A 14,207-nucleotide genomic window follows, 5' to 3' on the forward strand; every position below is an offset into this window, starting at 1 on the left:
TCTAGTAGAGCGTCGCAGCACTGGACTTGTTGTACCTGTTGAAGAGCTCACTTCCTCACTTGATTCTGCTATTGTATTAACAATGTGTGAATCAGGTGGGTTGGTATTTGTCTCATCTTCTTCACTATCAGAAAGTGGAGCTGAGAGAATGCTATCAACATCATCTATATAGGCTGGTGACTCTGGTTGTTTCAGTGTAACAGGCAATGGCTGGATGAAGGAAGGAGCAGAGCTTTTGTTGAGTGGAAACACTTGTTCATTGAATACAACATGTCTTGTGATATACATTTGCATTGAGACTAAATTGAGCAAACGAAATCCCTTCTGTAAGCTAGGATAACCTACAAAAACCGATGGATATCCTCTAGCAGCAAACTTATCATTATGACAACTTGGATCTTTTCCAAAAGCGAGACATCCGAATACCTTCAGGTGTTCATAAGTAGGCACTTCTTCATGCAACTTCTCATAGGGTGTGCAGAAATTCAATGTTGCATTTGGTAATAGATTGATCAAGTGTGCTGCAGTTAAAACACACTCACCCCAAAAAGACAAGGGAAGGCCTGATTGAAAACGCAATGCACAAGCTACCTCCAGTAGATGTCGGTGCTTCCTTTCCACCCTTGCATTTTGCTGGGGTGTGTAAGGACACGATTTTTGATGAAGAATGCCTTTCTGATTCATGAACTCAACACATGCTTTGTCATAAAACTCAAGCGCATTATCGGTTCTTATAGTACGAATCTCACCCTTCAAGTGTGTAACCACATATTTTTGAAATGCCATCATAACACCAAGATAATCTGATTTCTTAGTTAACAAGTAGATCCAAGTCATTCTGCTATAGTCATCAACAATGGTGAGGAAGAATCGAAATTTACCCGTGTGAGAACTTTATACGGTCCCCAAATATCGATATGAACAAGAGAAAATGTTGCAGCTGCCCGAGAAGTGCTAACCGGAAATGGTTGATTTGTCAATTTTGCCATTGGACAAGTAAGGCACACTTGGGTTTGATTGTTCAGAAAAGGCTTTATCCAGTCAATATGCTTCATCTTGGACAAAGAAGCATGCCCTAGTCTTTGATGCCAAAGACTGAATTTGTTTACAGAGCTAGTGTCTGCAGCTACACTCATACATACCTCTAAAGGGTCTGTTTTGCACTGCAGATAATACAGGCCTTCTTTAAGAACTCCTTTTGTTATGACCTTCTTTGTTTTTGAGTTAATAACCACACATTGACTTGGCTGAAACAACACATCACGTTGTGCATCCTTGGCCAATTTGTGAATTGACAACAGATTGTGAGTAAACAAGGGAACATACGGGACATCTAGCAGCTTTAGACCATTTTGAAGAATGACATCCCCAATGTGACTTATAGAGGCTGTAGCTCCAGTGGGTAATTTTATAGTGAAAGTAGAGGGTGCTACCTTCATATTGACTAAATTATCCAGTGAACATGTCATATGGTCGGATGCACCTGAGTCAACAATCCATTCCCCTTGTTTTGTCACTGTCACCTCCTTTGATTTGCCTTTTTGTGCATTCACCATTCCTGAAAAAACATACTCGAGCTCCTCATCAGAGTTATTACGTTTGTAGCTATCTTTGGGCAACAATTTCAACAACTGCTCAAGTTGGTGAGCAGTCATTGTCACTTCCTCAGAACTGTTCACAGTGCCTTGTGCATTGTTAGCCATCTTGGTTACACCTGGTTTGTTTGAGACAAACTTTTGCCCTAGTTTTCGATACTTGTGATGCCACTTGGGGTACCCCGCCACAGTCCAGCATCGCTCTCTAGTATGACCTTTAAGACCACATGCCACACAAATCATCACCTTTTCAGTGCTCCCCTTGCTGTACATAGCAGACACATCAGTTTCGCTCACAAGGGATTGATTTAAGACTTCCCTTTGTGACTCCTCTTGCTGCACAACAGAACATGCCATTTCAACAGAAGGCAGAGGAGACATCATAAGCAGCTGACTCCTTTGAGCACCGTACAAATCATCAAGACCATTAAGAAATTGGAATAACTTGGCTTCCTCTTTCATAGTTTGTATGGCCATTAGTAACTTAGTAACATCTGGTATCATGATATCAACTGTTGGTAACCCATTCATGGACTCAAGCTCTTCCCAGAGAGAGCTCAAACTTGTGAAATACTCATGAACTTTGGCACCATTTTGTTTTAAATTAAAGAGATCTCGACTAAGCTTGTATTTGTGAGAACCATTTGTTAAGGAAAATCGTTTGGCAAGTTGAGACCAGATTTCACTACCAGTACTGACAAATAAAATGGAGGATTTAATAGTATCAGACACGTTATTATGGATCCAGAAGATTACCATATTGTTAACAGTGTCCCATTGAGCTGCCACATTCGTGTCTGTAGTGCTGCGAGTGACTGAACCGTCCACAAAATCAAGCTTCCTTTTTGTTGAGACTTGAATCTCGAACTGTCTTTTCCATGCTCTATAATCAACAGCTCCCTGAAGTTTTGACACACTAATCGATAGTGGGCCATCAGAGGGGTGCAAGAACAAGGGATTTTGCAAATCTGAGTAGGAGAGCCTACTACTAGAACTGCTAGACGCCATAGATCTGAAAACAAACTCCTAGAATAAACACATAGATTGACAGATCAAGAATAAACAAACGACTAGCGATTTAAAAATTGTATACTCTTTTTATTTACTTTATTCTACTCTCAAGCTAGCATATACGGCTCTGATACCATGTAAACATTTGATATTAAGCATATGAAACTGTGTAGAAAAGAAAGAGAGGATATGGGAAAGCAAACTGTTTGATTCAAATTACTAGGGCTGAGCATAAATTACCCAAACCGACCGAAACCGCCCAATCCAAACCGACCAAACCGAATTCTACGGTTTACTAACGGTTTGGTTCGGTTACGGGTTGGCATTTTAAAAACCGAATTTTTTCGGTTTGGTTTCGGTTTTTATCTCCAAACCGACCGATATAACTGAACCGAACCGAATATTTAAATGTATTAGTAAAGTGCAATTAATAATAAAATTATTATGTACAACATATGTGTAAACTAAAACATATTAAAGAACTAATCATAATATATTTTATTGTAAGATATAATATTCATCTATGTGTTATATTTTCACTATTTTTATTTTTTTCAATAAAAGCATAAGAATTGGTCGCATTTTTTTCGTACGTCTTCTTGCCTTTTTTTATTTTTCAAAGTCATTATTTTTATGTATATATATTTTTGAATATGATTATAATAGAAAATATAATTCTATAATATGGTACAAAATTTCGATTATTATTTACAATTTCAAGTTTAATTTAATTTCTAATTTTATTTTATAGGAAAAACGGTTTAAACCGAAACCAAACCGAACCGAACCGTTTTAAACGGATTGGTTTGGTTTGGTTTTTTCACATAACGGTTTGGTTTCAGATTGGATTTTAGGGAAACCGCTAATTTCGGTTTGGTTTGGTTCGGACGCTCCAAACCGCCCAAACCGACCGATGCTCACCCCTACAAATTACTGCAATCTCACATATGAGTTTGTTACACTACATGCTTGTTCTTTTATCCACTACAGTCCATATATCAATAACAAACTATTAAATGATTCAGACAAGTATTCTTAGGACCATTACACTTATCATTCTTAACATACTAAATAAGACAAAAGAGAATAGTACACTGCAGTAACAATGTGAAAACTATTCCTGCTTTATTCCAGCAAACTTGGTGAAATAACTTGGTTTTAGGGTGCTGCATGGGACTGTATGTCTTCTTCTCCTTCAATAGAAACATATTGGTGTCTTTTAATTACCAGTTCAACTGAAGATCCTGCGTTCGAATAATATTCGTGGAAAATAAGGTTCTTCTTCAAATATCATCTCAGACAAAACAGTAGCTTTCATTAATTATCTTCATTCTCATTAAACTTGGTCGTTAAAACTGTCACAATTAACATTCTACTGTGACTCTAAACCTAGCCTCTACTTGAAAGAAAAATTGTTGGTATAATCTTGTCTTCTGTTGCACAAGCTCAAATGTTTGATTCAACTCCAACATATATATTATTGGGAGAGGGGCCTCTTTGAGGCTAGTAAGGAAAATTATGCAGGTAATTGCAAGGCTCGTGTGCTGTTCTCTATAATCGTTGCATATTTGCTTTCTCTATAATGTACGCGATCCCCCAACTGCAGAATTTCTCCGTTTTCAAGGCATGTTAGGATCTTTACAAATGGAATGTCAGCAAAAACAAAAGTTCTGGTCCATGAATCTCGAACGCCATATTCATTCATTACCAATACCTCAGTCTGGTGACTGTTGGTAGTAGTAAGACAAAGACAACCCTGCAGTAATCCAAGCTCTGGGCGCAAGTCGTGTCCAAAGCATGGGGTTTCTTGAATCGCCTCAAATTCCTCTTCCTCCACATTGAAAGAATTTATTACACTCAGGGGCGGATCTAGTAAGGGGCACCGGGGGACCTCACGCTCGGGAGCGAAAATCAAAGCATTGCCATGCCACTGTTTACCATCCATTACAGGTTGTGGTACAACAATATGTTGACCAGTTATAGGATTATACATATGGTACCGTATATTTAGCTGCGTTCGACGAGAGGTCTTGTATTCAAAACAAACTATCCAACCCGTAACGTGACAGGCAATAATATAAAAGCCAACTGAAAAATTTTCAGGAAAATATGGTTTTAGGTGGAGATACAAGTCAACTGAAAATTTGTCACGAAAATTTTGTTGTATGTCACAGCACCTGACGATTGTTGAATCTTTTTCACGGCTCGATAGATAATTTGATAAGCCAATGATTTTTTTTCCGTGTTTCAGAGATCAATAACTGTTGCTTAGTAACTTGTTTCTTCTTCATGAAGTTGAAGAAGAAACAGAGTGTTGACTCTTTGAATCACTTGTTGGAAGGGAGCTTGTGATCTTGATAAGTATTCATGTGGAAAATAGGGTTGGCAAATCAAATTGGCCCGATCTTTGCACACACGTTACATTAGAATGCATGCGAGATCTCGTCACATTGGGCCTGTTTGGCAAATCTTATAAAACAGCTTATTGACGTGTGTTTGTCGACCCAACTTAAACGTTAAATTTATAACTTATAAGTTGATAAGTTGATAAGTTGATTGTTAGTAACGACGTACTTTTTCTCAACTTATTTTTAATTTTTTATTTTTTACCAATTTTAGTTTTTAAAAATATATTTTTTAATGTTAATCTAACTTAAAATATAAGAATTAAAATAATTATATTTAAAAATTATTTATTTTAATTCAATTAAATAAAAAAATTCTGACTTATAAGTTAAATTATCCAAACACTTATATAACTTATAAACATTTATCAACTTATCACTTATCAGTCACTTATTCGATTTAAGTCGTAAGTTACTTTAAGATTTTCCAAACGGACACATTAGGAAAACGGTTTTGAGAACCGTTTTGGGGACTCTAGCATTTCTCTCATTATAAATATACAATAATCAGCATATACCATTCCAACATTCATTGGGGACCTGTTGTTGTAACAGCTTCTTATGTCCATTCCCAGTTTCTGATCTATGGACTTCGATGAAGCTGCGTTTACTACATGATCACCACGAAACTTGACAGGCCCCTTCTCTTCCTTTACATATTGCAATTATTTTGTGTTATAATCTGACCGGAGTTCAACAAGCCTTGGCAACGCTACAACTGGACTCATTTTCTTGGCAATGTGTCCCGTATGAAGTTCTGTTTCGCTGTTTGCTCTTTGTTGAGCTGGAGTTCGGCTCGATTATTGCCAGACCAAATTCGAATATTATGAGCCAAACTCGGAACATTTTGGTTTACTTAAATAAGAACCCTAACATCCTTCAGAAACATTGAACTAATTATGAGGCAAGAACAATCCTCTATATGTTTTATTCGCTGCCATTGTCTCACAAGAAAGAGCACAAGCCCAAAATCACTAAAAGTTGAAGCTAATGTTGAAGTGAAGAAGTTAATGTACTAACCATTATACGACAGGGGTGTATCTGATGCAAGGTTATTGATCATATCCAGGTTGAAAGAAGTTAAGGGCCGTTTACTTCAACATTTTCCAGAAAATTTTTCTTAGAAAATAGAAAATTTTGAATATGTATTCAACTTGTATATTTTCTAAATTGAAAACTAGAAAAATGGAAAACACTGTTTTCTGATTTATACCCAGAAACGAGAAAACTCTGGAAAACAGTATTTTATTGTTTTCTAATATAAGAAAACAGAAAACACCCGGGTTCTAACCTAATATCCAGGTTCTAACCCTAATATACACACATTCACTACCTTTTTTATATAAGATATATACATAATATATTATTATATTGTTTTTTACTAGAAATACATGAATATTATTAATAATAAACAATCAATGTTATTAATATTAATACATTTATTTTAAAATAAAACAAAACAAACTCGCATAAAATTTAAAAGTTTTATATTAATGAAGTAATCATAAATAAATTGTTAACATAATAATATAACAAAGTTGATATATAATACAAATATTGAAAACTATATAAATATAATTAAATAATTTAAAAACAAGTTTTCATAATAAAAATTTTGTTGACAATAACATTATTTATGATTGTTCCTTGATTATATAAAAAAATTATATTTTTTCCAATTGAGAAGTGTTCATATATATTTTCTACTTTTTTGTTTAAGTTAATTTGGAACATATTTTCTCATTTTTCAATAGTTTTCTTAGAAATAGAAAAGTGAGAAAATTTTAAAAAATTGGAAAAAGGAAAACTGGAAAAAATTTCTGTAAGTAAACAACCCTACGAAGGGCAAAAGAGACCCAACTGTATTAAGCACTATTTCATCCCGATGGCCTGTCAGAACTGTAACGAAAGATTGAAATGGTGACGGGTAGTGAACAAAGCATTATCAAGTTGAGCCAGAAACAGATTGTTGCCTATGAGTATAATATATTCATGCACATCAGTAATACTGGTTCCCATCATGATTTTTTCGGTGACAAGATCGGAATCCTAGTCGAAGCAAGTGAGATACCGCTTGATCAAGATGTTATTTCGATTTTCATGATATTTTTACTGATAGATAATGAAAATGAGTGGGAAAAGTAGCAAGTATAAGACAATATCCTTGTATCCTGGTCGAATTGAATTTGCAAGGGGCTATGATTCTAAAACTTCAACTTTCGTTGGGAATTCGCTCATGAAAGAAGATGCAACAAAAATCTTATTATGCTGTCATTGTCTAGTACACGAGCATGTGCAGTCGAAAAGGGTCTACTTCCCTCGGCAGAAAAATTGAACGAACGGGGTAAATAAGCCTGCTAAAGAAATGTCTCAGCGCTTAATAAAGTATACATACAGCTTCTACACATGTAAAAAGCCAGGCTTGAAATCCAAGCCAAACTGATCACATCACTGTTTTCCGGTATTTAACATGTGATCAGAACATTTCACAAATTATACAATCATGATGCAAGAAAAATCATCCATATGTTTTATTCGCTGCCAGCATCTCACAATAGAGAGCAGCCATCCGAAACCTGTGTGAAGAGAGGCTAGATTCATTATTATGGAAACTAATGTCACAAAAAAGATCAACATGTCAATTTATAGTCAAACTATCATGTCTAACGTTTACAGATGATTGTGGACGCAATTACGACCGCAAGCACTTGAATTCGTAACTGTGTAGATTACATACTCTCAAAGCTTCCAGTTCTGTGGAAATTAGAGTCCAGGATCCAAGAACAGACATCATGGGTTGTACTCTGAAATTTCTCTTTCGCTGGCTGTAGAACCATAATTGGGCCCACCTTTACGATATTGAATAAGATACTCAACAGGATAGCCCTTCACCTTCCGTGGCACAAGTCCAAGATCACTGAAAGTTAAAGCTAGAATAGAAAATTTGAAGAATATTAGAAACTGAAAGCCAGCTAATATTTTTACTGATGCAAGGTAATATAAGTATAAAAGGTTAACAAGGAAATCAATATTCCACCAATATAGTTTTATTTTGCCTAGCTGTCAAAAGACAGACCCACTTCATTTGAGCAATCTATTGAATAATAAAAGCCTTCTACATATCAGTTCAAATCATACAGCTCATAACTAAACTGAATGCACTTACCATTTTCCGACACGAGTGTATCTGATGTAAGAGCATTTATCATATCCAGGTTGAAATAAGTTGGGAAGGGCAACGGAAACGGAAGTTTATTTAGCATTACTTCTCGAGGTGTCGCAATGGCCTGTTAATAATGACAGTGAATCATAAGATGACTTGAAAAAACTTTAACCAGTTCACACGAAAATTACGGTACTTTAGAAACGAAATAGAGAAAATGCATCCAATTTGCAACGCAAAACAAATGAATAGAAAAAGAAACTCAAAACTGTAACGAAAGCAGTAACTTCTAATTTCTATATCATTTCAAAAGTAAACATAAATATAGTTGACCAAAAAAGAAAAGCTCAAGCATAATATCAGTATATCACTACATTCAAGCTGCTATTATCCAGTTGTTCCATGTCTACTATGTGTATGTTATCAATGCCTTAGATTCCTTTAATAGCTTCACTATGAAAGTTAGCCTTTACTATCAGAACCGGAAGTCGCTGATTGCAAAACTAGTTTAACATGTATGCGAGTGTTTGCAAATCTTATATACTGTATCAGAGAACATCGCTTTTGCTAGCTCAAAAAAGATATAGGAAATGTATAACAAAACTCCAGTTGCCAATTGATATGGTGAAGTTAGAAAAGGTAAATCCATCTAGTCAGGGACTTGGCCAGGATAAAATCAATGATGGGGCGGGCAATTTCAAACTTACTTTCGACATTACTACATGTAATTTACAATACCATCAACATTTATCAAAATCTTCATATAATTCACATATATATGAAATTTAGATGACAAAAATTAATTATTAGAATTATATTTAAAAATGGAAAAAATTAATATTAATACTAATTCTGCATTTACCTTAGCTATTGAGAATGGAACATTCACATACTTGGGATATTCACGGATCATCTCATACATGAGCTCTGCCTGCATCACACTTGAATTTAGTGTAAATCGAGGAAAAGGGAAAAAATTAGAAAGAGGGCAGACACGCTACCAACTGACGCATGGTATAAATATCTGGTCCACCAAGTTCGTAAACTTTTCCCATGCTGGTACCATCATCTTTCAAAGCCGAGACAACGGCAGATGCAACATCGGAAACATACACTGGTTGAATTCTGCACACACACTATTGTAAGTACTGTATCTAACATTGATTTACTGTAATGCACATTCCTTGGAAGCAAAATAAAAAATCCACAGGATTTAAGTTAGAGTCACACTTGGTAGATCCATCCCCAAACAGTGGGACAAAGCCATAATTTTTCGCCATATGAGCCCATGGATTGAGGATCCTATCTTCTGTACCAATCATCAGAGCAGATTTCATTATTGTGGCCTGCGAACAAGTGTATAATTTATTAACATTGATATTCCCATCTAAAAATGAAACTGTGATATTCTGTGAAGCAACGAGATTTGCAGCATTCAATCACTGATATTTTTGATAGATTTAAGGGTCTATCAGATCGGGGCGGTGGGACCAGAAACTTATGAATAAGTGAGAAAAAATGCACTTGTAAAATAGTTGTCTTATTGTATTAACATTTAAAATTGTGTGAATTAGTTGGAGCCCTGAGGTATTGGTCATTGCTTAGACTACCAATTCATTTCCAATCATCTAGGCAAGTCCCCTGTGCTTGTAAAGATAGTTTACTATTTCACGGATAAAACTAAGACAACCTAGCATCAAGAACACTACAACTAGTAAGATCGCAAATTAGCAGGATGATAAGAAGATGTTTATGTGTCACCGGCTTGTCTAAACACGAGCAAATTTCTTGATTTAATTACAAATTATATAGAACTAGCAACATCAAAAAAAAGGGATACTCTAAATTTTAAAACTGGGAAAAACATAACATAGCTGGTGTATAAAAAATGTCCGTTATATTGTCATTCATATTCACAGTAACAACTGAGATTGTTCATTGAGAGCTATGGTATAAGAGCTCAATGCATTCCCTAAGCAGATAATAGATTACGAGAAAAAATAGAAGTCCTCACATCAGGTATTTCACGAAATATAGCCTCCTCGGCGGCAGCTTTAGCTTTAAGAATTCTAGAAGGTGACGAGGAGGATGCTCCTAAGCATGAAATCTGTATAAATCTCATAATACCGCCGTGTTCTTTGGAGATCTGCATAGTTGTTATGAACAAAGACGTTTATTGGACCCGGTTCAAAAGGTAATTTTAACAATCATGTGCAAAGAACTCAATCAACCACTCCACATCTAGTTAAACTCATGAACTAGTTAAACATGTTTTTTTAATAGCAATTTAGCAATTGAAGTTACTACCTGTTTCTACTTTAAAAAGTTACTTGAAAAACTATTTTAAGCTTTCTATAATATTATTGTATATTCTAGAGATAACGGTGAAAATCACAAAATAATTATATTTACTAAATATCTTTTTATTGATCATTGATTGAGAATTTCCTCAGCTTGAAAGTTAGCCTACAATTTAATTTTTAGAAAGTCATCAACCAGGTAGATCTTTGTCACCCTTGACCCCTGTTGTTTAAAATAAATATAATTAGCTGCAAGTCAGCAACTTATACCATTATACTCTTTAAATTTCTGCTATGAATTAATAGTTTTTCTTTGTAACTACTGCTTTGACAAGGTCACTATCCCACTAAGTAGTTCGCCGGTATATTTTCTATCTAAGTTATTCCTAATAAATGTAGAGGTCCAAAGGTGTATAGATGGAGCTATGCCATAGCACAAAAGAAAGTGTTCTCGAGTGTCAGAAATTTTATTAACCAAAGTATAAGTTATGAAACCTCAAGTTACCAAGACCAACCCTGACATGTGTACTAAGCAAATGACCTTTATCCCCAGTAAGACACGGTAACTCTGGGACCTATAAAAACTGCTAATAAATCTTGATTTTGCATCACTACCTATTATTCTGTTTATATCAGTTGATAGCTTGATATCAAAAAGTAGAATATGACGATAAGTCGAAAACACAATGATAATTACTAAAGTAATAAGAGATACAACGCAGAGCATCGACATAGATACATTAGCACGCAAAAAATTCTCAAAAAAAGCATGTGTAGTTCCATTAACATACAATTGCAAGCCTTTCAGCCATATGCTGGTTCACTTCCTCGATACTATAATTTCTAGTCGCGTAATCCCTTCCTGCCAAAATTAAAATAGTTGACAAACCAAATATTAGGTGCCAAATCTATCCTGAACTTCACCAAAAACTCCAAATAATGTAACTAACAAGTACCAATAAGATTAATAACAACGTTTGCCTTTGCCATCACAGCCTTAATTGAATCTTCATCTCTTGGGTTGTATTTCATTGGAACAATCTGAAAGATAAAAATTACATAAAGGTCAAATATTAACCAAACCAGAATCACAAATGCAATAACATAAACAAGGCGCAGATTATCTTCTAATCACCTGACCCAGATCTCCCATTAATTTGAGATGACGAGGATCATCCTCAGATCCTCGGAAGGGAACCAGCACCTGAGAACCCATTTTAGCTATAAGAAAGCCACAAAATGATTAGAGGCAAATATATGAAATGATGCTCCAACTTCCAATAGTACTGACTAAACGAACTTGGAATTGAACTCACCAAGCTGTTGAACAAGATACCGGCCAAGAAACCCAGTTGCCCCAAACACTGTAGCAACAATGCCACTGCCAGGATCAAACATATTGAAACAAAACTTCACAACCACAATACTAAGACTTAAAACTACCTCAACTCAACCTCAATTTAATCGCAAAACACCAATCACAACAAACACGAAAGCTCGAAAAAAAATATAATTTCAAACTAGTGATACCTAACAGACGATCTTCCGCCAGTCCCTTTACGAACTAAATGCCCCACACCTCTAGCAGCAATACTCGACGCATACCTCGGATTATCATAACCATTATCTGACAATCAATTACACAACACTCATCATGCTTATTTACCATCTGTACATACACACATAACATATACATACATACAAATGAAATGTACACTAATAGCTCAAATTTAATTTGCGCACATTCAATTATACACACATAGACAGAGAGAGAGAGAGAGAGTTGTGTGAGTACACATATTGAGAGAGAAAGTTGATGTGTGTGTGCATATCAAAAACTATTTAATTACAGAGAGAGAGAGAGAGATATAGCTGATGTGTGTGTATGCATATCAAAACTATTCAAGTACAGAAAGAGACATCAAAACTATTCAATTACGGGGGGGGGGAGGGAGAGGGGGGGAGGGAGGGAGGGAGAGGGAGGGAGGGAGAGAGAGAGGGAGAGGGAGAGAGTTGTGTGCGTACACACATTGAGAGAGAGGGGGGAGAGGAGAAGAGAGGAGAGAGAGAGAGTTGTACACACACATCAAACCTATTTAACATCTGTACAAACATATAAAAGGCATACATACATAGAAATGAAATGTACACTAACAGCTAATAAACTTCATGTATACACATTCAATTACAGAGAGAGAGAGAGAGAGTTGCCCATACACAAACATCAAAACAATTCAACATTCTCTACAAACACATATAACATATACATACACAAAATGAAATGCACGCAAATAACTAATTAACTTCATGTAAACACATTCAATTAGAGAGAGAGAGAGAGAGATAGCGAGATCTGTGCCCTAGAAAAGTAGAGGGAGAGAGAGATGATAAGAAAAACATACAGAGATTAGAAATTGGATAGAGGGCTTTAGCAGAGAGTGGTGATTGGGAGCATTGCTGCCCTAATCGCTTCGAAATCGCTTGCATCTTTCGATTTGATTTTCGGATTTTTACTTTGGCTGGGCTTGTCCGCGACCTGGCGATGAATGTGACTGTTCTGTATTGTCTCCTCCTCAATACCCAGGAGTTCTACTGTATTTTATTGGCTTAATTTCAGAAAAATTACACAACTTTATTTTTTTTTCCCGAAAATTACCGATCTATATTAATTGACATCCGTATTATTAAAGTTCAATTTTTTAAATATCCGACGGCATTCTCTTACGTGTTTTTGACTGACATTGGAGCATGTTATAATTAAAAATATAATTGCACGAAAATTATCAAACTTAAGAAACATAAGACAGTGACATATGAATCGTGAGATACTTTACTAAAATTAGACTTTTTTAATATCCGTAGTTATTTTTAATGTATTTTATACCATATTATAATTAAAGACTAAATAACATGAAAATAGTCACGGTTATAAATTTTTCTCACGAAAATTATTAACTTAAGAGACATATGACAGGGACAGACATGATCGTGAGATACTAGTGACGTCTTAAATTTTATGATAGCTCGATTACCCGTAAGTCAAACAAATTTTGGTTCTTAAATTAATAGTTTTCAGATGATACATGATAAGTCACATGTTTTTTTTATAATAAGGAAATTCTCATTCAACTTGAAATTCAAAAGGAATCATCACCAACAACAACTCTGGAGGAGATGTGAAACAGTTATAGCTATTTAGCGAAATAGGTACTCTTGCCATGAAGTGTGCAGCCCTGTTTGCTAATTTTTTAACATGATTAACAGACATATCACTTCGCTTTATAAGCTTCTCTCTACATTCATCAAGGATATAGCCAATCTCCAGTTGATATTCCACCGAGTTCTTGACAGCATGCACTACCAGTTGGGAATCGCTTTCTATCAATACATTGCACAAATCTTTCGTTTCTATCCATTTGATCGCCTCGAGCACCCATGTGGCTTATGCTTCCATTACTGAAACTTCCCCTGCTAACTTCATATTCTTCCCCATTATGAACTGACCTGTAGCATTTCGAATGATCATTCCCAGAGTGTACATGTTGGCATTTGTACTCATTGTAGCATCCAAATTCAGTTTTATGAAACCAGTTTCTGGGGGTCTCCACCTTACTTGCTCATCTATGCCTGGATTGTGTCGTTCGTTTATATCAGTTAACTTGCTTTTATTTGCTTCTAGCCAGTCCTGCACTTGTTTGGTACTTAGCTCTATATAAACCGTAGGTATTATTTC

General features: G+C 35.5%; 2 protein-coding genes across 4 annotated transcripts; both read right to left on the reverse strand.

Moving 5' to 3' along the window:
* Positions 1–833: 833 nt before the first annotated feature.
* Positions 834–2,603, reverse strand: LOC141673103 (uncharacterized). Its single transcript, XM_074479837.1, has one exon. The coding sequence runs from the start codon at positions 2,601–2,603 to the stop codon at positions 834–836; it is 1,770 nt and encodes a 589-aa protein (XP_074335938.1).
* Positions 2,604–7,248: 4,645 nt separating this feature from the next.
* On the reverse strand, positions 7,249–13,056 carry LOC141671971 (NADH dehydrogenase [ubiquinone] 1 alpha subcomplex subunit 9, mitochondrial). 3 transcript variants are annotated; one of them, XR_012555316.1, is made up of 13 exons: positions 12,877–13,056; positions 12,005–12,101; positions 11,791–11,855; positions 11,610–11,695; positions 11,431–11,515; positions 11,266–11,336; positions 10,189–10,320; positions 9,405–9,520; positions 9,176–9,299; positions 9,037–9,105; positions 8,178–8,298; positions 7,749–7,941; positions 7,249–7,587 (listed from the first exon to the last, which is right to left on the reverse strand). XR_012555316.1 is itself a non-coding variant. In XM_074478441.1 (12 exons), exons 1-12 carry the CDS (start codon positions 12,959–12,961, stop codon positions 7,802–7,804), a joined length of 1,191 nt encoding a protein of 396 aa, XP_074334542.1. In that variant the 5' UTR covers positions 12,962–13,056; the 3' UTR covers positions 7,593–7,801. The 3 variants fall into 3 exon arrangements, 1 of the variants encoding a protein (XP_074334542.1); XR_012555315.1 differs by having other exon boundaries at positions 7,745–7,941; XM_074478441.1 differs by lacking the exon at positions 7,249–7,587 and having other exon boundaries at positions 7,593–7,941.
* Between the last annotated feature and the right edge of the window lie 1,151 nt (positions 13,057–14,207).

This window comes from Apium graveolens, chromosome 7 (genome assembly GCF_009905375.1).
Source record: "Apium graveolens cultivar Ventura chromosome 7, ASM990537v1, whole genome shotgun sequence".
Classification (NCBI taxonomy): Eukaryota; Viridiplantae; Streptophyta; class Magnoliopsida; order Apiales; family Apiaceae; genus Apium; species Apium graveolens.

Coding starts and splice junctions, on each gene's coding strand:
- LOC141673103 (XM_074479837.1), bottom strand. CDS start 2,603: ATGGCGTCTAGCAGTTCTAGTAGTAGGCTCTCCTACTCAGATTTGCAA.
- LOC141671971 (XM_074478441.1), bottom strand. CDS start 12,961: ATGCAAGCGATTTCGAAGCGATTAGGGCAGCAATGCTCCCAATCACCA. Junction 11,337..11,430: donor CGTTGTTATTAATCTTATTG/GTACTTGTTAGT, acceptor TAATTTTGGCAG/GAAGGGATTACGCGACTAGA. Junction 8,299..9,036: donor TTCCATTCTCAATAGCTAAG/GTAAATGCAGAA, acceptor CATTATTAACAG/GCCATTGCGACACCTCGAGA.